Source organism: Capricornis sumatraensis, chromosome 2 (assembly GCF_032405125.1).
Source record: "Capricornis sumatraensis isolate serow.1 chromosome 2, serow.2, whole genome shotgun sequence".
In the NCBI taxonomy this organism is placed as follows: domain Eukaryota; kingdom Metazoa; phylum Chordata; class Mammalia; order Artiodactyla; family Bovidae; genus Capricornis; species Capricornis sumatraensis.
In genome coordinates, this window is record NC_091070.1 from 183,462,115 (window position 1) to 183,489,383 (window position 27,269).

At 35.5% G+C, this 27,269-nt stretch overlaps 1 protein-coding gene across 1 annotated transcript in view; it reads left to right on the forward strand.

Moving 5' to 3' along the window:
• Positions 1 to 27,269, forward strand: part of DOCK7 (dedicator of cytokinesis 7) — a 215,462-nt gene that overhangs the window by 57,840 nt on the left and 130,353 nt on the right. Inside the window, exons 5-13 of the mRNA XM_068961268.1 lie at positions 8,431 to 8,606; positions 8,786 to 8,854; positions 13,972 to 14,101; positions 14,196 to 14,408; positions 14,729 to 14,814; positions 15,600 to 15,666; positions 16,541 to 16,690; positions 20,506 to 20,586; positions 22,741 to 22,906. Of these exons, the coding sequence (XP_068817369.1) occupies positions 8,431 to 8,606; positions 8,786 to 8,854; positions 13,972 to 14,101; positions 14,196 to 14,408; positions 14,729 to 14,814; positions 15,600 to 15,666; positions 16,541 to 16,690; positions 20,506 to 20,586; positions 22,741 to 22,906 (1,138 nt within the window). The remainder of the gene's footprint in view (positions 1 to 8,430; positions 8,607 to 8,785; positions 8,855 to 13,971; positions 14,102 to 14,195; positions 14,409 to 14,728; positions 14,815 to 15,599; positions 15,667 to 16,540; positions 16,691 to 20,505; positions 20,587 to 22,740; positions 22,907 to 27,269) is intronic.

A 27,269-nucleotide genomic window follows, 5' to 3' on the forward strand; every position in this document is an offset into this window, starting at 1 on the left:
TGCTGGGAAAGATTGAAGACAGGAGGAGAAGGGGACAACAGAGGAAGAGATGGTTGAATGGCATCACTGACTCAATGGACATGAGTTTGCGCAAGCTCCATGAGTTGATGATGGACAGGGAAGCCTGGCGTGCTGCAGTCCGTGGGGTCGCAAAGAGTTGGACACAACTGAGCGACTAAACTGAACTGAAGTGCCAGGAAATTGGGTTCCATCATTAGTATCACTAACAACCTTATTGGTTGTTACCTCACTTTTTTCTGAAATTTGAGTCAGGGGAGTGTTGGGAGGTGTTACAGAAGTATTGATTTCCTAATCAACTCCAAAACTTTATATTCAGGATTTAATCAACTCTGAAATTGTATAAATAGAACATCTCAGACCCAAGGTGGATTCATACATGGAAATTCAGGAATCTTTTCTAGAAATAATAGGTACTGAAAGTAGTGAAAGTAAGTCGTTTGGTTGTGTCTGACTCTTTGTGACCCCATGGACTGTAGCCTGCAGGCTTCTCTGTCCGTAGAGTTCTTCAGGCAAGAATACTGGAGCGGGTTGCCATTCCCTTCTCCAGGGGATCTTCCCGACTCAGGGATCAAACCTGTGTCTCCCACATTGCGGGCAGATTCTTTACTCTCTGAGCCACCAGGGAAGCCCCAATAAATACTGAAGTAAATGTTATATAATTGTGTAGATTCATAGTATTATCTATCTCCTTTGATAGAAAGGAATATATAGTTTTGAATTATTGCTTTAAGCCAGGAGCTGTGTCAGAGATATAAATATATGTTTTTTTTTTAATTCAGGAGGCTGGCATGAGGATAATCAGTTTTAATTTAAAAAAAACCTGATACTTAGTTGTAGTAGGAATATGAATTAAAAACATGCTCCATTTGTCAAAAACTGAAAATGTAGTTAAGAGTGAGTTGGGTAAAGTTATATTACCGCTTTCTTTTTATCTGTGAAATAGTACCAATTATTGAACAAACATGGTATGCCAGAGCATAGTAGTTTGAATGGCTTATGGTGACATGTTTATGATGTTTGTTATTAAATTTTAAGATATGAAGTTTACTTTTAACAACAGTAACATACTGATTGGAGAAAGTTTATAATATGTAGATTTCTGGATGATTTCAGTGTGCACAGAGATGGTCCTTCTAAAAAATACCCTCTTGAGTGTCTTGAACTCCTCTTTTCAACTGATTTCCTGTGCTGTGTGTTACACCTTCACTGTTCATTTCCATAGTCACCCCTGGATTTGGTCATTATGAATAACTGTAAGCCTTATGTAATCTCAGTTCCACAATTCTTACTCTCTGACCACCGCTTCTTCTCTCTCTTGCTCTCTCATTCTGGTGCTCTGACTTTAGCTGATCCTGCTAACGCTTTTAGGTCTCTCACTCCTTGATGTCCTTTTTTTCTTCTCCTTACCAAACTTAAATTATTTGTTGAAATTTGTAATTACTCTTTTGCATGTACCACTGATTTCCTTAACTTTTCATGTCATTGGCACTACCTCAGCGCTGTTTAAACTCAACCTTCTGCTTACTTCATGTCAGCACTCATGCAGCTCGGTGTGGCTGGAGAAAAATACACAGGTCTCACTTTACATATATGACCACTAATGCATGAAGACTTCTACATTGCTTAAACTAAAAATATTTTATTTTCCTAGTCTGTTCATTCTCCTGCTGTTTTAGTTGACTCATTTCATGCTTTCTGCTCTTCCCTTGAAATCCTAATCGCTCTTCTCTATTTTCAGTCTTAGGATGACTTGCCTTCCTGTTTCACTGAGAAAATTGAAGCAGTCAGGGATATCCACATACTCCTGCTGCCATGTGTATTCACCTTTTATCTTCTGTGCCCATATTGTCTGTCTATTCACCAGTTGCTTTAGATAAACCACTAGTGAACTAGAGCCCAACTTATCTGTTACTAAAATACAGTACTTTAGTAATTCTCCCTGCTCTTTTATGTCATTACTTTTACATTCCCATCAGTTTACAAATATGCAGATGTGCTGCTATTTCTCCCATTTAAAAGAATTCTTTTTTTGCCCCACTTTTCCATCAGTCTCCCGTTTTCAGTATTTCTTTGCTCTTCTTTGCAACAGAATTCCTTCAAAGGGTTGTCAGAGCTTGCTGACTTCAATTTCTCTTCTTATATTCTTTCTGAGAAAGCTCTTTTCAAGTTATGGGAATGTTCAAACATACGCAGAAGTAGAAGACAAGTAAAAACATTGACTTTTTTTTACTTAGCCACAATGCTGTTGTCACACTTAACAAAATAGACAGTCTGTAATTCTTTGGTGTCATCTATTATCCAGTGAATGTTTAATTTTCTCAATTATTTCACTTGTCTTTTTGTAGTTGATTTATTCAAAGCAAGATCAAACAAAATCCACAGATGGAATTTGGTCTTAGATCACTTGCATTTAAAAAAAGAGGGTAGTTTCTCCTTCCTCTTTTTTTTTTTTTTAAATTGAGATAGGGCTGACTTACAATACTAAATAAGTTTCATGTGTATAACACAGTGTTTCACTGTCCTTAATGGTTGTACTATTTATGGCTATTATAAAAATTGACTCTGTTCCCTGTGCTGTATAGTACATTCTTACAGATATAAGAATATAAGAATATATATAGTAGTAACTTGTAGCAACTTATTTCCTTTTGCCCGTGCTGGGTCTTCGGTGCTGTGTGGCTGTTTCCCTAGTTTCTTGGGCAGGGGCTACTCCAGTTACAGGGCACGGGCTGCTTGTTGCAGAGCGCGGGCTGTCAGGTGTGTGGGCCTTAGCAGTCGCGGCGTGCGTGTTCAGTGGCTGTGCCTTCTGTGCTCTGGAGCAGGGGCTCAGTCGTGGGGCACAGGCTTGGCTGCTTCACAGCGTGTGGGATCTTCCAGAGCAGGGACTGAACACAAGTCTTCTGCATTGGTAGGCAGATTCTTGACCACTGGGCCACCCGGGAAGCCTTACAATAGTAATTTTACTTCGTAATCTCGTACCCCTTTCTTGGTTCTGTTTCCCCACTGATAATCACTGGTTTATTCTCTATATCTGTGAGTCTGTTTTTTTTTTTTTTTTGCTATTGTTGTTATATTCTTTAGGTTGTTTTATTTTATAGATTCTACATATGAGTGATACTGTAAAATATTTGTCTTTTTCTGTCTGATGTATTTCACTAAGCATAATATCCTCCAAATATTAGACCACCACATGTTGCTCATATAGTGATCTAATATTCTTCAAGGGTGCCAAGAGCATCCAGTGAGGAAACGATAGTCTGTTTAATAAATAGTGCTGAGAAAGCTAAATAGACACATGCAGAGCAATGAAATTGGTCCCCTATCTTACACCATTCACAAAAATTAACTTGAAATGGCTCAAAGTCTTAAACAGAAGAGGTAATAGTATAAAACTTCTAGAAGAAAATGTAGAGAAAGAGCTCCTTGATTTTGGTCTTGGAAATGATTTTTTTTGGATATAATACCAAAAGCACAAGCACCAAGAGCAAAAGTCAACAAATTGGGGCTATGTCAAATTTAAACACTTTCGTGCAGCTAAAGAAACAATTAACAAAAGGCATCCTATGAGAATTCCAGGAAAATATCTACTTCTGCTTCATTGACTATGCTAAAGCCTTTGACTGTGTGGATCACAACAAACTGGAAAATTCTTCAAGAGATGGAAATACCAGACCACCTTACCTGCCTCCTGTGAAATCAGTATACAAGTCAAGAAGCAACAGTTAGTACTGGACATGGAACAGTGGACTGGTTCCACATTGGGAAAGGAATATGTCAAGTCTCTATGTTGTTACCCTGCTTATTGAACTTACATGCAGAGTACATTGTGTGAAATGCCATGCTGGATGAAGCACAAGCTAGAATCAAGATTGCCAGGAAAAATATCAATAACCTCAGATTTGCAGATCACACCACCTTAGTGAAGAGGAACTAAAGCGCTTCTTGATGAAGGTGAAAGAGGGGAGTGAAAAAGCTGGCTTAAAACTCAACATTCAAAAAACGAAGATCATGGTATCTGGGCCCATCACTGCATGGCAAATAGATGGGGAAGCAATGGAAACAGTGTCAGACTTTATTTTCTTGGGCTTCAAAATCATGGCAGATGGTGACTGCAGCCATGAAATTGAAAGACGCTTGCTCCTTGGAAGAAAAGCTACGACCAACCTAGACAGCCTATTAAAAAGCAGAGACATTACTTTGCCAACAAAGGTCTGTATAGTCAAAGCTATGGTTTTTCCAGTAGTCATGTATGGATTTGAGAGTTGGACAGTGATCAAGGCTGAGCGCCGAAGAATTGATGCTTTTGAACTATGGTATTGGAGAAGACTCTTGAGAGTCCCTTGCTCAGCAAGGAGATCAAACCAGTCCATCCTAAAGGAAATCAACACTGACTATTCATTGGAAGGACTGATGCTAGAGCTGAAGCTCCAATACTTTGGCTGTGTGATGTGAAGAGCTGACTCATTAGAAAAGACCCTGATGCTGGGAGAGATTGAAGACAGGAGGAGAAGGGGACGACAGAGGACAAGATGATTGGATGACATCACTGACTCAATGGACATGAGGTTGAGCAGGATCTGGGAAATAGTGAAGGACAGGGAAGCCTGGCGTGCTACAGTCCATGGAGTCTCAAGGTGTCGGGCATAACTGAGTGACTGAATAACAACAACAGTGGGAACAAAATTTTGCAAAATATATTTCAGATAAGGGGGGTAATAGCCAACATATATAGAGCTCATGCAACTTAATAGCAAAAAGCAATCCAATTAAAAATGGGCAGGAGAACTAAATGGACATTTTTTCCAAAGAAATCATCCAAATGACCAACAGATACATGAAAAGGTGCTCAGCATCACTAATTGTCAAGGAAATGGAAATTAAAACCACGATGAGAAGATTCCCTCATACCTGTTAGAATGGTTATCATCAAGAAGTGCACATGACTGAAGCAGCTTAGCAGCAGCATCAAGAAGTGATAAGGTTGATGATAACCAGCCTCGATGTTGTTTATCATCAACAAGTGATAGTAAATGCTGGCAAGGATATGGAGAAAGGGGAGCCTTTGGGCACTGTTGGTGGGAATGTAAAGTGGTATAGCGACTGGGGAAAACAGTATGGAGGTTCCTCAAAAAGCCATATGATCCAGCAGTTCCGCTTTTGGGTATTTATCTGAAGAAATGAAAATGCTAATTCAAGAAGGCACACCCCCGTGTTCCTAGCAACATTACTGACAGTAGCCAATGTATAGAAGCCACCTGAATGCCCATGAACAGATGAATGGATGAAGAGATGTCGTGTATCTATACAGAGAATGCTGCTCCCTCCCCCCGACTCTTAAGTTTGTTTCTGTGCCATTGACTTGTTGAGGAAATTGGATTACTTGCCTCACAGTTTCCTGCCTTTTGGACTTTATGTATACTTCCTTGTAGACTTGTTTTTCTATTTCCTGTAACTGATTAGATTCTGATTCAACTTTTTTGAAATTTCTTCCTTGTATACTTGTTTTTCCCATCGTCTGTATTTTCTGTGTATGATTAGATTGTTTCAGTTTTTTTTAATGGTTTAAAATTGAGATTTATTTCACATAACCATGCAGTTCACCCATTCAATTGATGATTCAGTGGATTTAATATATTCACAGACATGTGCAACCATCATAACAGTCAATTGGAAACATTTTCATTACCTCAAAAAGAAATCTTTGGCTATCACCCTTTAATTAACCCCTCTTCCCTGTAGCCCAAAATAACCACTAATCAAATACAAGAATTTTGATGGTATACCTGAAGAGTTTGAAAGAGATCTTAACACTAAACACATCAGTCACAGCTCCAATACAGTGATTGTTGAAGGAAGACAGGGTCTCACATTGCCTGTAAGAGATTCTAGTGCTTCACTGTTGCTTCTTGTTGTCACCCTTTAACCCTGCTTACTGTCTAGTCACTTTCTATTATAAAATCATTTTTCAGTCTCCTCCCTTGGATCTGTAAATACAGGATCTTTCTTTGGAGTCTTGCAAAATAATATATAGTTGTAAGCATCTTATTACTACATCTGAAAACTAGCCCAGGCAGTTGTCTCTGATGGGAGGCAGGGAGAGTAGAGACAGTTGTAGCAAACATATACTTATTTCCTGGTTCCAAGTCTAGCTAACAGTACACCTGGAAAACCAGTGACTTTCATTGTGACTTTGGTAAACAAGATCATTTATCTTCTCTGTCATTTAGTGTTGAGAGTCTCTTCAATAAGTAGTGCTAGGAAAATTGGACAGCTACATGCAAAAGAATGAAATCAGAATACTTCCTAATACCATACACAAAGATAAACTCAGAATGGATCAAAGACCTAAATACAAACCTCTGCCTACTTCTATTTTCTGAAGATACTCTATTTTCTTCTAGCAGCCTTGTAGTTTTAGCATTTATGTTTGTATCTATGATCCATCTCAGTTTAGTTTTTGTACATGTTGCGATGTAAGGATTGAGGTTCATTTCCTCCCAATATAGTTATCCAACTTTTCCAAAAACAGTAATTGAAAAAGATTTCCCTTTCCTTGATGAATTGCTTCTTTGCTTCTACAAAGAATGTCATGATAGTGTATTTATGTACTTGATGAAATAGTGAGAGAGAATGCTTGTGAGAGAGAAAACCATGAATTTTAGACTTTGAAGACTCAGTTTGAAATTTTGCTCCATCATTTTGTGGCTGTTATTTCCAGAAGTTAACTTCTTTGACCACAATTGCCTTTATTTGTAGAACTGAAATAGTAATTATCTCTAACTTACAGGATTTGGGGGAGGTTTAAATGAGAAAACACATAAAGATAATGACAGTAATTGTTACTATCCTTTGAGTATTTATGATATTATAATTATTCAGTATTTTATTTATATCTTTAAAATGTTGTTTTAACAGCTCTGTTTAGTTGTTCAGTCCAGCGAAGTTTAGATTAAAGCACCTTCTCTGTAGTAATGTGAACTTGCGTGGTAGCAAGTTGGAGTATTTTTTACCTGATTGAATATCTTGAAAAATAACATATTCTTATTTTCATTAATCTATAGCTGCACATTTTTATGTTAATATAGGAAAAGATAAGATCCTTTATAGTTTTGCCTGAATAATTTTTCTTTCTTGAATTAGATAAGAAGTAGAATACCTTATCAAAAACTATTATTTCAGCTTGGCTAAGGAATGCCACCAATATTCTGTTATTGCTAATAATACTTTTAATATGGTCTGTGTTCTGCAAGCTAGGTGGCTTAAACGGAGAAGGCAATGGCACGCTACTCCAGTCCTCTTGCCTGGAAAATCCCATGGACGGAGGAGCCTGGTAGGCTGCAGTCCAGGGGCTTGTGAAGAGACAGACACGACTGAGCAAATTCACTTTCACTTTTCACTTTGATGCATTGGAGAAGGAAATGGCAACCCACTCCAGTATTCTTGCCTGGAGAATCCCAGGGATGGGGAAGCCTGGTGGGCTGCCGTCTTTGGGGTTGCACAGTGTCGACTGGGGTTGCACGACTGAAGCGACTTAGCAGCAGCAGCAGCAGGTGGCTTAAAACAACAGAAATGTACTCTGTCACAATGCTGGAGTCCAGAAGTTTCGAATCAGTATCAATGGGTAGAAATCAGAGTATTGGCAAGGTCACCTTTTCTTCAGAGGCTCCTTTTAGTATCACTTTATTGCTTCTTCCAGATTCTGATGGCTGCTTGTGGTTATATCACTTCTATCATGAAGGCAAGAATCTCCAAATCTCTCTTTTCTGTTTCTTCATATGGTTTTCCCCTTGGTGTGGCCCATATCTCCCTCTGTCTTCGTAAAAGGACATACATGATTGCCTTTCGGACCCACTCAGATAATCCAGGATAATGTCCCTATTTTAAGATCCTTAATGGTATCTTCAAATAGTGTTTTATTTTGTATTTTATTTATCTATTTATTTTGACATTTAAGGTTCATGGATTGGGATGTGGCGATCTTTTGGAGGGCCATTTTTCAGCCTACCACAGTATGCTATGTTTTTACTAGGGTAATCGGCAGTAACAATAAAGACACCATTAAGAAACTTAGAAATGAAAATTCAAAATTATAAAAAAGAACTCCTTCAATGAGCATTTTGTCATTGTTAAGTATTATAAACCTGTTAATTATCTTACTGTTTTTATGTGGGAGTTAAGGGCAAAACTGAAGCAAGACGATCAAAAGAGAGTTTGACTCAAGCACAAAGAACTATAGGAAGGCCAACACCTGTGATTTCTTTAGCGCATCTGGCTGAATATCTGTTGACATTTTAGAGATAACGAGAAAAATACATTTTTAAAAATAATAAATTTCCTTTATAAAGTTTTAAAATTCTTGTATCCCTCTGTTCCTTTCTACCCACCTCTCACCCACGCCTCTTTATAAAGGTGCCGCTTACTGAAGCAGTAGACCCAGTGGATTTGGAAGATTACCTCCTTACTCATCCTTTAGCTGTGGATTCTGGACCTTTAAGGGATTTGGTTGAATTCCCTCCAGATGATATTGAAGTGGTTTATAGTCCTAGGGACTGTAGAACTCTTGTTTCAGCTGTACCTGAAGAAAGGTAAGGAGACATCTTCCTATTTCTGTTTTTAGTATAACTATAAAACAACTGGCTTCCATTATTTTATTCGGATTCCGCTTCTTGTGGTGGTTGGTATTCAACAAGAATGCAGCAGCAAAATTCATAAACATCAGTGCTTTCCTGTCTAAATTATAAATATATTTTCTTTTTTAAAACAGTGAAATGGATCCACATGTTAGAGATTGTATTAGAAGTTATACAGAAGACTGGGCAATTGTGATCAGAAAGTAAGTTGTATATTCATTGTGATATTTAAAAATACTGAGCAGGATCTATAAATGGGTTAAGGTAGGTTACTGCTAATTATGAGAACTGAAAATTCATTTGAAAAATAGCTGAAAAAGTAATAGGAGAACCTTTGCATATAGATATTTTCTCCTTAGAAGTTCCACACTTAGCTTTCTCTTATTTTCCTTATAAAATAATACTCAATGGACATGAGTTTGAGTAAGCTCCGGGAGTTGGTGATGGACAGGGAAGCCTGGCGTTTTGAGGTCCATGGGGTCGCAAAGAGTTGGACATGACTGAGCAACTGAACTGAACTGAACGGGGGATAGTATTTCTGTTATTACAGATCATTAATAATTACTAATAATATGTAATAATAATGACTTGTAGTAGTCTTTTGGGAAATCATGGGTAAATATTGATGAATAATTTATATTTGTCAAATGGATCCAATTTATTGAATTGATTATGTTAAATTTAACAGCTAGTTTTCTAGATCAGGCTGTTTGAAAGGTCTTGGCCGTTTATTAACTATCTGAATATTTATAGGTCCTTGACCTGTATATCCAGTCAAGTAAGTATTTGTAAAAATAATGTTTTGCCACAAAATTTGTTCCTAGTGGATGGTGTTTGAAATATCAAGTCAGATTAAGAAATAAAATTACTTTTCCTTTGCTAACTTGCATAGTGAAGAGAGTCTTTATGCTGAATGTTCTTGGCCTCATTCTGTTTTTCTAAAGGAAGAATAATTACTAAAGTAGTATAAAATTCTGTTAAGACATTACAGTTTTGAGAAATGAAGTTTCCTGTGCTCAATTGTGCTAGCAACAGTGATGTGTTCATTGCTTACTGTGTTGCCCTTCTGTCTTATTTCACTGCGTTTAATATTGTGCTAAGTATCACTCTTGGGGATACTGCTGACATGCTTTTTAGTTTTAGTGTGACCTAATAAAAGCACAGTCTGCTACCCTTTATAAAGAAGAGCTGTTTTTATGAACTTACAATTTTGATAAGTATTTCAATAGCCAGATTTTACAGATTACTGAAGAATACTGTTCCTCTGTCAGATAACTCAAAAGTCTTTACATCTGCTTGTATGTTGGAAGCTTATAATCAGAAATGTTAACAAAAAGAGATTAGTTGCAAAATATATTAATCTCATGGAATCTGAAATCTGCTACTTAACAGTAATCATGGGGTTGCTCACCTTGATTTAAGCCAAGAGGGTATGGTAATTAACATTTATGGTTTTTTTTTTTGCTATATGCTGGACATTTTATTGGGTACTTTATGTTCATTTAAGATTCCAACAGATAAGGTAACTTAGGCTTAGAGTAGTTAAGTAATTTCTTTGAGGTCCCATAGCCAAAAAGTGGGATTGTTAGGATTAGAACCTAGGGGCATCAGACTCTAATGCTTATATTTTTTTCTGTTATACTAGATATTATTTTTAGTGGTAAATGGAAGATGAAAGGGGTACTTTTGGTAGTCTAGAAGTTTTAAAGTGTCCCTAAAATAGAAAAGATAGGTGTGATTGGAAACAATAGAAAACCACAGTACAAAATAATCGAAGGAGAAGATACATGCCCAGAGTTCAATAGAATGTTAGGCTCAGTGAATACAGGCAGTAGAAGGGGGGTGACATTTACCTGGGGTAAATGTTGGACATTTGGTTATTTTAAAACCTCCTATGCCTTTATGCATAGACATGGGAGTAGAAGTATTCCTATTTTAACAGCACGAATAGTGGTGGCTTGAGAACCTAGTGCTTCCCTGGTGGCTCAAATGGTTAACAATCTGCCTGCAATGCGGGAGACCTGGATTGGGAACATCCTCTGGAGGAGGGCATGAAACCCACTCTAGTATTCTTGCCTGGAGAATCCCCATGAACTGAGGAGCCCAGGAGGCTACGGTCCATGGGGTTGCAGAGAGTTGAACACGACTGACTAAGCACACCACAGAGATCATAGTGTAGTGCCCAGGGTGGGCATACCTTGGAATAAGAAGAAGGAGCCTTCATACCCAGAAGACTGGCAGACGCTACCTTGAAAGCACGAGGTGCCTCTTCTCCATAATCACTGGATATGTGTTCGGCTAAGAAGATACAGTATTTCCCAGACAGATACGCACTTACAAATTAAAAAATGAGTGTCAGAACCTAGAATGGCCAGCTAGCTGATGGGAACCAGTTCACGTGGGCTTCCTAGGTGGTGCAGTTGGTAAAGAAACTGCCTGCCAATGCAGAAGAGGCAAGGGATGTAGGATCAATCCCTGGGTTGGGCAGATCCCCTGGAGTAGGGAATGGCAACCCATTGCAGTATTCTTGCCTAGGAAACTGCATGGACATAGGAGCCTGGTGGGCCACAGTCTATGGGGTCTCAAAGAGTCAGACGTGATTGAGGACAAACAACCAATCTAAACCAAAGTGCACTTGAAAGAGAATTATCAAACCACAAATAAAAGAGCTAATGATTTAGGAAATAGTTAATAGAACACAGATCAAGAACCATATGTATAACTAATATCCTCAAAGAGATATGAAAAGATACTGTAACCATATAAAAACTCAGCTAGTTATCTATGGAAGTAAAAATTTTGTTCAGTGAAAAAAAATTTAAAACTCTGGATGGGTTTAATGGTGGAGTAGATGTGACTGAAAAGTGGAATAGTAAGTTGTGAGATGAAACCAAAAAATCCTTCCATAATTCAGCACAGAAGGGTAAAAGGATAGAAAGTGCTTAATATTCATTCATTTATTCAAAAGATACTTATCGTGAGGCTCGTGTGTGCCAGGCACTATACTAAGCAGTGATGATACATCAGTCAACAAACTCCATGCCTTCATGGAGCCTGCATTCTACTTGGGGTTGAAGGCAACAGACAATAAACAAACACAGATAAATATTTAATAGTTGTGGTGGAGGGAAGTCTTGTAGAGAAAGAAAGTAATATGTGGGGGTAGGGCAAGCCAAGCAGAGGTGTTTTTACTTGATATAACTAATCAGAAGAGGCCTTTCTGAGAAGAAGACTTTCAGCAAAGACCTAAAGGAAGTTAAGAAGTAAGCCGTCCGTATATCATGGGAAAGAGCGTATTTGACAGAGAAAGAGCAGTACCTGCAATGGTTCCATATTGGAAGCATGCTAGGACTGTTTAAGAAATACCAAATGATCGATGTGGCTGGAACAGAATAATTTGAAGGAGAGAATGCTAAGATACAAAGTCAAAGAAAAGGCATTGGTGGATGGATGATCATGTAGAGCCTCATAGCGACTAACTAGAGGGACAGAATGATAATACAGAAGAGTATTAATGATAAATCGTGTCCTTCATCTCAGTACCCTTGAATTTCATACTATTGGTTTTTTAGAACATAAAATTCAATAGTATTCTGGCTTACTAAAGTAGCTTAGATATAAAACTTCACAAATGAAGGTACTCTTTTCCACTGTATCTCATTTTTATTAAAAATACAAATACCAAAAGTATGTATGTGTGTACATAATATATATGCTAGGAAAAGGTCCAGTTAGTTAAATAATAGGAGTGTTCAACACTGATAATCTCTGAGTAGTAGAAATATAATGATTTTACAAGTCTGTATTTTTAAATTTTCAGCAATGAACATGGATTGGTTCTGTAATAATAAAATATTTTTAAAGAAAACTTTTTCATATAGAAAAGCAACAGTATATTTTGTCCTTTAAAATACAAATATTTCCATTGAGAACAAAAGATGCAAAGACTAGAAAACAGTATCTTTCAAAAATTATCTAGTGATGGTTTTGGCTATAAAGTTTTATCTATTTGTCTTTCGTTAACATGAGTTTTAGTTAATCAGGCTTGTGTTTGAATTCACACTTTGTCACTTTACAAACACTTTTACACAAACTAAGGCACTTTAAACTTTCATGAAATATTAGAACATCTGCTTTTGAGTAATACTTTCATGTTACTATATTGCATATCTTTGTTTTGGTTCTTCCAGAGAAAACTGCTGTTTTTTATTCTGTGATTATGCTATGATATGAACATCATGTAGCTGCTGTTTCAGTACCTTTAGCAACAAGACACAATGTAAATAATTCATATTGGGTATGTTTATTTACTGTGTCATCAATTGACTGATAAACCATAATATCCTCTGGTAATTATAATTGTTTATACTTCAATTAAAATTTCCCCCAATGTGACTATATGAGGTATGGCACAGTAAATGCTCTTGATTGTAGTGTCTCTGATAATCTTGGATATTGGCTTGTTTGGAAAAAAGCTTATATTAAGAGTTCTTAGCCTAAGATATATATTATATAACAATATATGTTAAGTATATATATAAATATATTTATATACACACATACAATGGTATAGATCTTGCTGTTTTTCATTTTAGAAGTCTGAAGCTTTAGGTTGCTTGAGATCTTTTATACATAATGAGGTACAGCAAAATTTTTTTTGGCTGTTTGAAACTTAATGGTTCAATACTTTCTCTATATTTTGCCTTTTAAAAATTTACAGTTATGAATGCAGTTTATATTTTCTACTCTTTCATTTTATTTTTAACCTGGCTTCCCATCATTTCTTTTTACTGACCAGTTTTCTTAATTGAAAGTACAACTTAAAATACAGTATATCCACAGGATTGTCATGAAAAGAAGGACATTATGATTTACTTCTGGGAAACTCATAATCTGCTGTCTAGTTGGATTAAAGGAACTTTGGATGGACGTTTTCTTAAACCTTTGGTTAAATGTTTAATGGAACTCCCCTGGTGGCTCAGACGTTAAGGAGTCTGTAATGTGGGATACCCCAGTTCAGTCCTTGGGTCAGGAAGATCCCCTGGAGAAGGAAATGGCAACCCACTCCAGTATTCTTGCCTGGAAAATCCAGTGGATGGAGGAGCCTGGCAGGCTACAGTCCATGGGGTCACAAGGAGTTGGACATGATTGGGTGACTTCACTTCTTCTTCTTAAATGTTTAATATACTCAAAACTGCCAGAATATATTCTTACTATGTAAAGAAATGGTATGGAGAAGAGTTAGCTTATTATGTAATGATGATGAACATGAAGAATTTTCGGAAAGTTGATATTTACTTAACTATTTTATTTTGAATAGATATCATAAACTGGGAACAGGATTTAATCCTAATACATTAGATAAACAGAAAGAAAGGCAAAAAGGTTTGCCGAAACAGGTGTTTGAATCTGATGATGCTCCAGATGGCAACAACTACCAGGATGAACAAGTAATACTTTTATTTTTGAATGACTATAAGACGTTCTTTTAAAATAGTTTATTTTTTATTCATTGATTAATATATTTAATGTTTTGCATGGCAGGATGATCTTAAAAGACGTTCAATGTCAATAGACGATACTCCAAGGGGTAGCTGGGCCTGCAGTATTTTTGATTTGAAAAATTCACTTCCTGATGCTTTGCTTCCCAATTTACTTGATCGAACTCCAAATGAAGAAATAGACCGTCAGAATGATGAGCAAAGGAAATCAAACCGTCACAAGGAACTCTTTGCCTTGCATCCATCACCAGATGAGGTATAGAAACTTGGATAAAGAAGCAAAAGATTATAGAGATAGATGTTTTGGGAGTATGAACTATATATATTAATAGTTTTATGATAAATGTGGGGAATAAAACTTAATGGAAATATAGCTAAGCTTTTTGTAAATGAGATATAATTGAACACACTTACAACCTAATGACTTTAGTTTGAGGATAAATAGGCCATTCTTTTCTTTGCTTACTTGTGAAGACTAAAAGTAGTAGGTTAATAAAATAAGTTCTTAAAAAATAAATTGTAAAGGGTTGAAACATGGTAAGCATGTTCATTTGGGTGTTGCTTGTTAATTTGCAGGAAGAGCCGATAGAACGACTTAGTGTTCCTGATGTGCCCAAAGAACATTTTGGTCAAAGACTTCTTGTAAAATGTTTATCACTAAAGTGAGTATTTATTTTGTTTACTATATAACTTTTCTTTTCTGAAGTAATGTTTTGAGTACCAGTAAAAAAAAAAAAATCCTAGTGGATTTGTGTTTGTCTCCTTTTGAAAAGTATTGTTCTATACATAATTTTAAATGCTTCCAACCATTTAACCTTACCTATGAAGCTGAACTTCAGAGCACTTTTGGCTTACAGGTGAAGATGATTCTTTGCCTCAGTTATATAATTATCTTAAAACTTGAAAAAACATTCACTGAAATCTGTAGTATTTATCAGACACTGTTCTTGGCTTGAGGAATACCAGTAGTATCTTTTTCCTTAGAGTTGATTTTATATTTGTTTCATGGTGTGTATTAAGTCTCTTCAGTCTTGTCCGATTCTTTGTGATGCTGTGGACGGTATCCCGTGGGGTTCCTCTGTCCATGGGATTTTCCAGGCAGGAATCCTGGAGTGGGTTGCCATGCTTTTCCCCAGGGGATCTTCCCCACTCAGGGATCAAATCCACATCTCTCATTTCTCCTGTGTAGGCAGGCCGGTTCTTTACCACTAGCGCCACCAGGGGGTGGACTTCTTTTTTAAGCTTTTGAAGTATGTGCTAACAGTTGATTTAGACTGTGGAAGATATACATGGAAAAGTGTGTTCAAGGAAGATGGGTAGTATAGATGGTATAAGACAGGTAGATAAAAGTACAAGGTATAGAGAGAATTTATTTTTGGAATGAGAATTTCTCTCGAACTGTGTATTTTATGTATATATTTAAAACTCATCCTTCTCCTTCCTAAAGGTTTGAGATTGAAATTGAACCCATTTTTGCAAGTTTGGCTTTATATGATGTGAAAGAAAAGAAAAAGGTAAGGTTATATAATTTGAACATAGTCTTTTGTCACAATCAGAGGTTCTGAAACCTGTTTCTAATTTGTTTTATAAGATAATGATTTTTTGAGACTATTACTAAACATGGATATTTTCAAAAAGAAAATAGAACTGTGAGACATTATTTTCCTACTGTAAAATAGTTTAGTTGACTTGTTTTTTGTTTCATTGAAAGAGTTCCAAAAAGAAGTAGCAGGAGTAACTTTATAAAAGAAAAGCATCTTAGGCAAATGATGTATAAAGAGTTAGATTGATGGTGACAGTGACGTTTTGTTGATGTAATTTTTAAATTCTCACTAGCTATTATTAAAAGATCATTTATTTATATTTTAAATATTCTTGTCTAAAATATTGCTGTTGGTTTTGCTGTTATATCTTTGTTACACTTAGGAGTTTTTCAGAGGACTTACCATACAGCATTTTTAGTATTCTAAGCCTCCCATGCAGTAGAAAGGTGAAATGCCTTTAATGACTTCTGCTGTCAGCATATTGTGGAACTCTACTCTAGCATCTTGTATTTACTAAATCACATCTTCTGAAATGTTATTTAAATTTTCAAAGACTCAACTTGGGGTAATTCATCTTAATAATAGTTTCTTTATATACTTTATCAGAAGTCAAATTTCTTACTAAAAGAGTATGGGATATGGTTCTTTAGAATATGTTTTTGCATTCTTTTTGTTTTGATTTAGATATGTAAAGATCTTTGTATATCTTCACTGATAGTGAAATCTATGTATGTTAGTATAATTGTTTAATAACTGTAATCTTTTAAGACTGAATATTTATGGTTTTTGTGAGTGTTTATAAAATGCACAGGTTTTAAATTTAACATATGAATATGTGTTTTAGATTTCAGAAAACTTTTATTTTGACCTTAATTCTGAGCAGATGAAAGGATTATTACGTCCACATGTTCCACCTGCTGCCATTACCACCCTGGCAAGATCAGCTATTTTTTCTATCACTTATCCTTCCCAAGATGTTTTTCTTGTAATAAAGGTGAGCATAATGTTAAATATATTTGTTTATTTGTGTTATGTCTGTGTACTTGTCTGCTTGTCAATATCACAAGCTTTTTAAGGTCAAAGATTTTATCTTTGCCTATTTTTTCATGTTAATATTTTTAACATAATATTGGATGTATACTATAGGTGCTACCTAAATTCTTCTTGAGTGGGAAGCTTTATTAGAATTCTCTAAATAAGCAGATCAATAGGAGGAAGGTACATATACATATGGAGGATTGCTATGTTGTAGTCTTGAGAATCCATCTTTGAGAAACCTTAGTCTTTGTAGTGTTCTTGCCTGGAGAATCCCAGGGACAGAGGAGGCTGGTGGGCTGTCGTCTATGGGGTTGCACAGAGTCGGACACGACTGAAGCGACTTAGCAGCAGCAGCAGCAGTCTTTGTTCTTGAGGTCTTCAACTAACTGGATAAGGCCACCCACATTATGAAGGGAAATTGCTTTACTCAGTCTACTGATTTAAAAGTTAATCATCTCTAAAAAAATACCTTCACAGCAACATCTTGACTGGTATTTGATAACTTAGCTGCGTTGGCGTATTAAACTAACCATCTATGGTTATTTGGATATGGAGCTATACTGTGGTTTTATCATGCAGTTCCTAAATTATATAAATGTTAATATTAAATCATTGAAATCATGGAGCATTATGATTTGACTATCAATCAATTAAGAATAAGGATTACAGATACTAAAATTTGAATACTAAGCTACCTAGCTTAGGATAACTTAATAATTATTTACCTTAACTTGACCTTGACTTGAGAGTTGCCTAAAATATAGTCTTTAATCATTTTACCTTAAAATTATCATAAAAAGGTAATGAATTTTATAATAAGGTTATAAAGTAGATTGTCATGAAATGAATTTTATTTACCCACAGGAATAATGTCCTAATTTGTGGATAGATTCCTATGAATTCAGGTTAAATCTTAGTTACAATGAACAATTCTCCAAGCAAAGATTTAGCAGCAGTGGTCTTCAGAAAGTCACTTATAAGTAAAGTTCTAGATATTAAAATAATTGACAGATGTGTATACACCATTATTTTACATGGGAAAATAGTAAGTTTTCATAAAATAGAACATATTTGAGGGAATGAACTAGAAAGATAGCGATGATGATTGGAATACTGTCTGCTTGAAAATGAAATGGTTCATACCACATGGTGCCAATTGTGTAAAATCATACACATATACCTAAGCACACATAAAAATTTGTATATAAACAGAAAAAGACTTTTGTGTAATTTCAAAAATATGAACAAGTTAAGATGTGTACAAATTTTAAATTATATTTAAAAGTTTTCTTTTATCATAGTCCAGCAATATAATTTTGTTTTTTGAGAGAAAATTCCCTTGGTCTATATATTCGTTAGTTATTCCTCTACAAGAACAAAAAGACAAAAATCTCCGTGGCACCCAACAGTAAGCATTTGTGTAGTTCATGCGTCTAAGTTGTCTGGTGGTCAGCTGATCTAGGCTGTACTCTGTTAGGTGCTTGTGTTCCTTCCAGGTGCCTGCAGGTTGGTCAGTTGATTTACATACTCCATTCAGTTAAACCACCAGCATCACAGGGAGGCCCAGTGATACTGCTGAGCCGCCAGGGAAGCCCAGGGATTAGTGAAGGGCTTCTCAGGTGGCTCAGTGATAAAGAATCCATCTGCCAATGCAGGCAATGTCAGTTCAATCCCTGGATAAGAAAGATTCCCCTGGAGAAGGAATTGGTAACCCATTCTAGTATTCTTGCCTGGGAAATCCCATGGACAGAGGAGCCTGGCAGGCTATAGTCCATGGAGTCACAGAAGAGTCAGGCATGACTTATCAACTAAACAACAACAGCAAATTGATTAATGATGTTGAGTGTGTTCGTCATATGTTTCTTAGATACTTGTTTGGCTTCTTTGGCGAAATGTCTGTTCAAATCCTTTGCTCATTTAAAAATCAGGTTATTTGCTATTCTCTTCAGTTGTAGGATTTCTTTATCTGTTTTGGATATTAATTCTTTATCAGTTATATGATTTACAAGTATTTTCTCTCTTATTCTGAGAATTGCCTTTTCTCCCTTTAGATTGTGTCCTATCATATAAAGAAGTTTTAAATTTTGATGTAATCCAGTTTAATGATTTTTACTTCTGTTGCCTTTGCTTTTATTGTGTAAAATCCAAGAATCTATTACTAAATTTAATCACATGAAGCTTTTCCTTTATTTTTCTTCTAGGAGTTTTATAGTTTTAGGGTTTTTTTGGGGGGATGGTCTTTGATCTGTTTTGAGTTAATTTTTGTATGTAATGTGAGGGTTCAACTTTATTCTTTTGCCTTTAGAAATTTAGGGATTTTTTTAAACACCATTTGTTGGAAAAACTATTCTTTCCCCATTGAATAGTCTTGGCATTCTTGTAGAAAATTATTTAACTCTTTATAGTTTTCAGATTACAAATCTTTCAGCTTTTTGGTTTATACTTCAGTACTTTATTCTTTTTGATATTATAAATGGAATTATTTTCTTAATTTCCTTTTTGAATTGCTTGTTAGGGTATAGAAATACAACTTATTTTGTATCCTTCAACTTTGCTGAATTTATTTATTTATTAGTTGTAAAGAGTAAGATCATGGCATCCTGTCCCATCACTTCATGGCAAATAGATGGGGAAACAGTGGAAACAGTGGATGGTTTTATTTTTCTGGGCTCCAAAATCACTGCAGATGGTGATTGCAGCCATGAAATTAAAAGACGCTTACTCCTTGGAAGGAAAGTTATGACCAACCTAGAAAGCATATTAAAAAGCAGAGACCTTTGTCAACAAAGGTCTGTGTAGTCAAGGCTATAGTTTTTCCAGTGGTTACGTATGGATGTGAGAGTTGGACTTATAAAGCAAGCTGAGCGCCGAAGAATTGATGCTTTTGAACTGTGGTTTTGGAGAAGATTCTTGAGAGTCCCTTGGACTGGAAGGAGATCCAACCAGTCCATCCTAAAGGAGATCAGTCCTGGGTGTTCATTGGAAGGACGGATGTTGAAGCTGAACCTCCAATACTTTGGCCACCGATGCAAAGAGCTGACTCATTGGAAGAGACCCTGATGCTGGGAAAGATTGGGGGCAGGAGGAGAAGGGACAACAGAGGATGAGATGGCTGGATGGCCTCACCGACTCAATGGACATGGGTTTGGGTAGACTCCAGGAGTTGGTGATAGACAGGGAGGCCTGGCATGCTGCGGTTCATGGAGTCGCAAAGAGTTGGACATGACTGAGCGACTGAACTGAACTGAACTGAATCGTTTTTTTGTGGAATATTAGGATTTTCTCTGTAAAAGATCATGTTGGCTGTAAATAGAGATAATTTAAATTCTTCCTTTTTAAATTTGAATGTTTTTGTTTATTTTTTGGGCGTCCTTTTTCTTGTCACATTGCTCTGGCTCAGACTTCTAGTATTTTGTTCAACAGAATTGGCGAAAGTTAACATTCTTATCCTGTTCCTGATTCTAAAGGAAAAGCTTTCAGTTTTTCAACATTGAATAAGATGTTAGATGTGAAATTTTCATAGATGGGCTCTTATTGGGGTAGTTTTCTTCTTTTCCAAGTTTGTTGAATTTTTTTTTTTTTATCATGAAAGGGTGTTGAATTGTCCAATTCTTTTTTCTGCAATAATTAACATGGTCATGTGGTTTTGTTCTGTTATTCTGTTAATGTGATGTATTAAGTTGATTTTTGTATGTCGAACCGTCCTTGCATTCCAGGCTGATTGCTTTTATTTTTAAGCTTAATTAATCTTTGCTTTTTTGCCTTTGACAGCTAGAAAAAGTGCTGCAGCAGGGAGACATTGGAGAGTGTGCAGAACCGTATATGATTTTCAAAGAAGCAGACGCCACCAAGGTAGAGTTTCATGCCGCTTATTCCCCCACTTTCATCGTCGTTAGCAGTCACTCTCCATTCACCTCAGGTCACCAAGCCCAGCCTTAAATAGTCTCTGATCTCCAAAATTACAATCTGAGAGGATGCTATACTGAGCCTATTAAATAATGTTACTACTGAAATTTTCTTTTCTTTCTCTGGTGGCCTACTTGTTTTCTTTCTTCTTTATTTCCTTCGTCATCTGGTTTGAGTCATGTGCTATGCTATTCTTTGACATCTCCCCAACCCCAAACTAGTTGACTCTTAAATTTTTTTTTTCTTGGAGAGAAAGTAATTCAGTTTAATTCCTAAATAATGAAAAATTTTCTGTATTTACAAAATAGTGATTTTTTTTTTTTGGCTACACTTTGCAGCTTTTGGGATTCCCAGCCAAGAATGGGATCCATGCCCCCTGCAGTGGATTTATGGAATTCAAACCACTGGACCATGATTTTTTTTTTTTTTAACCAAACAGTGATGTTGATGAAACTTTTTCTAGCAAAGCAGATGAATTTTGGATATCAGTCTAGTGGCAGATAATTAAGGAATATTGTAAAAATAGAAAATATATTCTCCCCTTTGCCAACAGATAACAAATTTATAGAATTTGGATAAACTTATGAAGCAAAAATAGTTGATGAATAATTGGTACCAAATTCTAGGTACTCTGAGTTAGCTATAAGAGTAAAAGGTGATTTTTGGATCTTTGAACACGTGATTTAATGTCAGACAGGCAGGAGAAGTGTGCTTGAGGAGTATTGAACAAATCACCAAAATGTAGAAAATTGTTGCTTTCTGTTTTTCTGAGATTTATAACAAGAATTGAGCCTCTTTTGCTCATATGGGTACATCGGAGCACATGATGTTTTCTGATTCCTAGATCCTAGATATCTGATTGAAAGTAGGGTTAAAGTATTCTGGCTTTCCCCAGGTCGTCATTTTACAAATTAAATTTTCTCTGTTATATGAAACTCATAGGTGTGTCACTGTGGCTTATTTCACTCTTCCCTTACATATTTACATAATTTCAGTATGGGTCCTTAATTCTCTGTAAGTACTCCTAAAGCAAGGACCTGTTTTGGAGGTATAATAGACATAGTAAAAAACATTCTTATCATTTTGGTATCCCTTCATCTTTTCTCAGTCCTGAGTCCCATGGTAGGACACTGCCATTAGAGTATGACTTCACTGACATCTTATATGGAAAGAGCACATGAGAGATTTTGGTGTAGATTTTCACCCTTGAACTATGGATTGACTATTGCAGGCTACATTAGTGTTTGTTTCAGGAATAGCCTAAAAGTTGAGCCAGCTTCAGGTTGTCTTCCAGATAAGCATGTACTGTTTGGATTATTAGTCTTTTTCAAGGATTTAGTCTCCTTGTACTTTTTTTGTTTGCTTCTCTTATCACAATTCTGGACATATTATTGTTGGTCTGTTTGTGCCTTACCTACTTCTACATCATAGTTGTCATAAGTTATTGATTATTTCAAAGTGGCCCAAATGCTTCCATTTTTTTATAGAATAAAAAAATTAATAAGTCATAACCTAGAATATTTTGTGATTGACAGCTGATGACTGGAACATGGCTGTATTTCTTTCATAAAATAGTACATGTCGTACATTAACATGCTTGACACTTGCTCTCCTTTCTTTTATCCCCAAATAAGATCATGACTAACAAATTTTAAAGACTTTTAGATGCATTTGTAGAACTGGTTAAGGTTCTTTAGTAGTTAATATACTGTTAATTGGGGCTTCCCCAGTGGCTCAGCAGTAGAGAATCGGTCTGCAATGTAGGAACTGGCAGGAAATGCAAGTTCAATCCCTGGGTGGGGAAGATCCCCTGGAGGAGGGCATGGCAACCCACTCCAGTATTCTTGCCTGGAGAATCCCGTGGACAGAGGAGCCTGGCAGGCTACAGTCCATAGGGTCGCTAAGAGTCAGACATGACTGAAGCAAAGTAGCATGTACGCACACACTGTTAATTGATTGCTAAAAGGTAAGGATTGTTTTTCCATCTTGCTGAGAATTGAAAATTGTTAACCTTTATATTTTCCTTTATATATTATGATATAGCCTTTAATTCATTTCTTTTGAGCATAATCATATAATGTATAAAGTTTTGTTTTACAGAATAAGGAAAAATTGGAGAAGCTGAAAAGTCAAGCTGATCAGTTTTGTCAAAGACTTGGGAAGTATCGCATGCCTTTTGCTTGGACTGCAATCCATTTAATGAATATTGTTAGCAGTGCTGGGAGTTTGGAAAGAGATTCTACAGAGGTAGAAATAAGCACTGGAGGTAAGAGTGTTTTATATATAATAGTTCTAGAGTTTTTGCTTACGTAGGCTTGTTTTATTTGTCAACTGTGCAATGTAATGAGGCATTGAAAGGGTTTTCTTTTTCTCCTTAACAGGTTTATTGAGATGTAATTCACATATAGTTTGCCCATTTAAGATTTCTAATTCAGTGTTTTTTGTTATATTCATAAGGTTCTGCAACTGTCACCACAATCTAATTTTGAAACACTTTGATACTCACTGATGGTCACTGTTCATCCTCTTCAAGTCCCCACACTCAGTGCTAACCAACCTGTAATCTGTTTAGTCTGTATGGATTTGCCTGTGCCAGACATTTCATATTGATAGAATTATACAATATGTAATCTTTTGACTACCTTCTTTCACTTAGCATAGTGTTTGAAAGGTTTATCCATGTTGTAAATGTATCAATATTTTATTTCTTTTTATTGCTGAATAATAGTCCCTTGTATGGATATACTACATTTATTATCCATTCATCAGTTGGTGGACATTTGGATTGTTTTAACTTTCTGTTTATTATAAAAAAGCTGCAAGGGAAATTCAGGTACATGCTTTTGTGTGGACGTATGATTTCATTTCTCTTAGACATATAGCTAGACATGAAATTTCTGGTAATATAATTCTTTGTTTAACCTTTTGAAGAACTGCCAGACTGTTTGCCAGTGTGGCCATACCATTTAAAAATTACAGTAGCAGTGTATGAAGGTTCCAATTTCTCCACATCTTTGCCAGTACTCTTATTATCTGTCCTTTGAATATAGCCATCCTAGTGCAGATCAAGTGGTATCTCATTGTGGTTTGGAATTGCCTTTCCCTGATAGCTAATGATATTGAGTTTCATTTTGTGTGCATTTATTGTTTGTATATCTTCTCTGGAGAAATATATATCTTTTTCCCATTTTTTAAATGACTTTTTTCTTATTATTTACTTGCTCATTTTTTAACTAGCTTTTTTTGTATTCTTATCATTAAGTTATAATTAATAGTTATAATTTATAAATGACTATATAAATAGTCATTTATATATTCTAGATTTATTGTTCAATCGTTAAGTCATGTACAACTCTTTGTGACCCTATGGACTGCAGCACGCCAGGCTTCCCTGTTCTTCACCATCTCCTGTGAGATTGCCCAAACTCGTGTCCATTGAGTCAGTGATGCCATCCAACCATCTCATCCTCTGTCACCCCTTTCTTCTGCCCTCAGTCTTTCCCAGCATCAGAGTCATTTCCAATGAGTTTATCTCTTCGCATCTGGTGGCCAAAGTATTGGAGCTTCAGCTTCAGCATCAGTCCTTCCAGTGAATATTCAGGGTTTATTTCCTTATGATTGATGGTTTGGTCTCCTTGTTGTACAAGAGACTTTCTAGAGTCTTCTCCAGTGCCACAGTTAAAAATTATCAATTCTTCAGTGCTCAGCCTTCTTTATGGTCCTGCTCTCACATCCATACATGACAACTGGAAAACCAAAACTTTGACTATACAAACCTTTGTCAGCAAATTGATGTCTCTGCTTTTTAATATACTGTCTAGGTTTGTCATAGCTTTTCTTCCAAGGGATAAATGTATTTTAATTTCATGGCTGCAGTCATCATCTGCAGTAATTTTAGAGCCCAAGAAAATAAAATCTGTCACTGTTTCCACTTTCCTCCCATCTATTTGGCATAAAGTGATGGGTCTGGATGCCATGATCTTCATTTTTTTGAATGTTGAGTTTTAAGCCAGCTTTTTCACTCTCCTCTTTGAACCTCATCAAGAAGCTCTTTAGTTCCTCTTCAGTTTCTGCCGTTAGAGTGGTATCATCTGCATATCAGGGACTGTTGATACTTCTGGAGATCTTGATTCCAACTTGTGATTCATCCAGCCCAGCATTTTGCATGATGTGCTCTGCATATAATTTAAATAAGCAGGGTGACCATATACAGCTTTGACATACTCCTTTCCCAGGTTTGAACTAGTGCTTTGTTCCATGTCCAGTTCTAACTGTTACTTCTTTTCCTGCATATTCTGGATACAAGTCCCTTATCTAATAAAGGATTTGAAGAGATTTTCTTCCATCCTGTGATTGTCCTTTTACTCTCTTGATGGCATTGCTTGAAGCACTGAAGTTTTATATTTTGATGTTCAATTTCTTTGATTTTTTTTCTTTTGTTACTTGTACTTTTTCTATTGTACCTAAGATAGCATTACCTAATTCAAGACTGGAAAGGAGCTACTTGTATGTTTTTGTCTAAGAGTTTCATAATTACAACTCTTACGTTTGGGTATAGTTCATTTTGAGTTAATTTTTGTACATGATAAGAAGTAGGGGTTAGCTTCATCTTTTCTAAGTAGATATCTAGTTGTTCGTACACCATTTGTTGAAGAGATCATTCTTGCACTATTAAATGGTCTTGGCATAATTGTTGAAAATCAATTGACTGTAGATATGTGGCTTTATTTCTGGACTCTCATTTCTGTTTCATTGATGGATATGTCTAAGCTTATGCTATTTTTAAACTGTCTTTTTAATTTTAGCTTTGCAGTAAGTTTTGAAATTGGGAATGTGGGTCCTCCAGTTCTTTCTCAAGATTCTTTTGACTATTTTGAGCTTTTGTATTTTCGTAAGAAGTTTAGAACCTGTTATTAATTTCTGCACAAAAGCAGCTGGAATTTTGATAGAAATTACGTTGATTTAATAGATCAATTTGGGGAGAGCTTCCCTTGTAGCAGTATTAAGTCTTCCAGTCCATGAAATGTTTTTCCATTTATTTAGGTCTTAAGTTTTTTTAAATGGTGTTTTGTAGTTTTCAGTGTACAAGTCTTGCCCTTCTGTTGTTAAATATATGTTCATGTGTTTTTTTGTTTTTTGATGCTATTTTAAATGGAATTGTTTTCTTAATTTCATTTTTATATGTTCATTTCTAGAGGTTGAAATACAGCTGGCTTTTTAATATTGGTCTTGTACTTTGAAACCTTTTTGAATTTTTTAATTCTATTTTTTTTTCTTCTCTGGATTCTATATACAAGATCATGTCATCTGCAAATAAAAATTGGTTTACTTTTTTCTTTTCCATTTCAATGTTTTTATTTTTCTTTTGTAATTATCTTGACAAGAACCTAGTGTATAAGTTTTAAAAAAGTGGTTTAATTTTTCCTTTTCCATTTTAATGACTTTATTTATTTTTCTTTTCTAACTATCTTAATAAGAACCTAGTGTATTAGTCCTCACCTTATTCCTGACTTAGAGGGAATGCATTCAGTCTTTTCACTATCAAGTATGATGTTTGCTGTAGATTTTCCATAGATGTAATACAGTACTTTGAGGAAGCTTCTTTCTAGTCCTAACTTTTTGAGTGTTTTTATCAGGGAAGAATATTGGATTTTATATTAATAAAATGCTTTCTCTGCTTTTATTGAGATGACTTGTTTGGTTTTTGTCCTGTAGTCTTTTTGTATGGTGTATTGGATTAATTGATTGGTTTTGGATGTTAAACTAATAAATTTCTGGGAGAAGTCCCACTTGGTCATGATATATGTTAATAATTTTTATAGGTGTTTATTTAGAACCTGTTTCCTAGTATTTTGTATAGTGATTTTGCTTCTATTTTCTTCCTTGTAATCTCTGATTTTGGTATCAGGATAATATTGGTGTCATAGAAATGAATTGTGAATTCTTATTTCTGTTTTTGGAAGAGTTTGTAAACAGCTGGTGTTAATTTTTTATTGAAAGTTTGAAAGTTTTCAGTAGTGAAGCCATTTTGGCTTGGTTATTTCTTTGTGGTAAGTATTTTCTTTACTAACTAAATCTTTTATTTTAGATCTGTTCATATTTTCTCTCCCTTCTTGAGTCAGTTTCAGTAATGCATATCTTTCTAGAAAAATACTCATTTCATTCAGATTATCTTATTGTTGTCTAATCTAACTGTTGGCCTACAGGTATTTGTTGTATTTTAATATAATCCTTTTTCTCTCTAAGATTTGTAGTGCTGTTCCCTCTTTCATTCCTGATTTAAGTAATTTGAGTCCTTTTTATGTATGTTTTCTTCATCACTTTAAAGTTTTAAAAATGTTATCTTTTTGAAGAATCCTTGTTTGGTTTCAATGATTTTTTTTTTGCCTGTTGTTTTCTTAGTTTATATTTCATTTATTTCCATTCAACTGTTGTCTTTTTTGATACCCTTTCTAATGTTTGCTTTGGATTTAGCTTTCTCTTCTTTTTCTGGTTTCCTAAGATGTAAATTTAAGTTACTGATTAGAGACCTTTCTTTTTTAATGTAAACATTTGCAACTATAAATTTCCATATGAGAGCTTCCTTAGTGATATATTAAATGTTTGGGGATTTTATATTTTCATTTTCC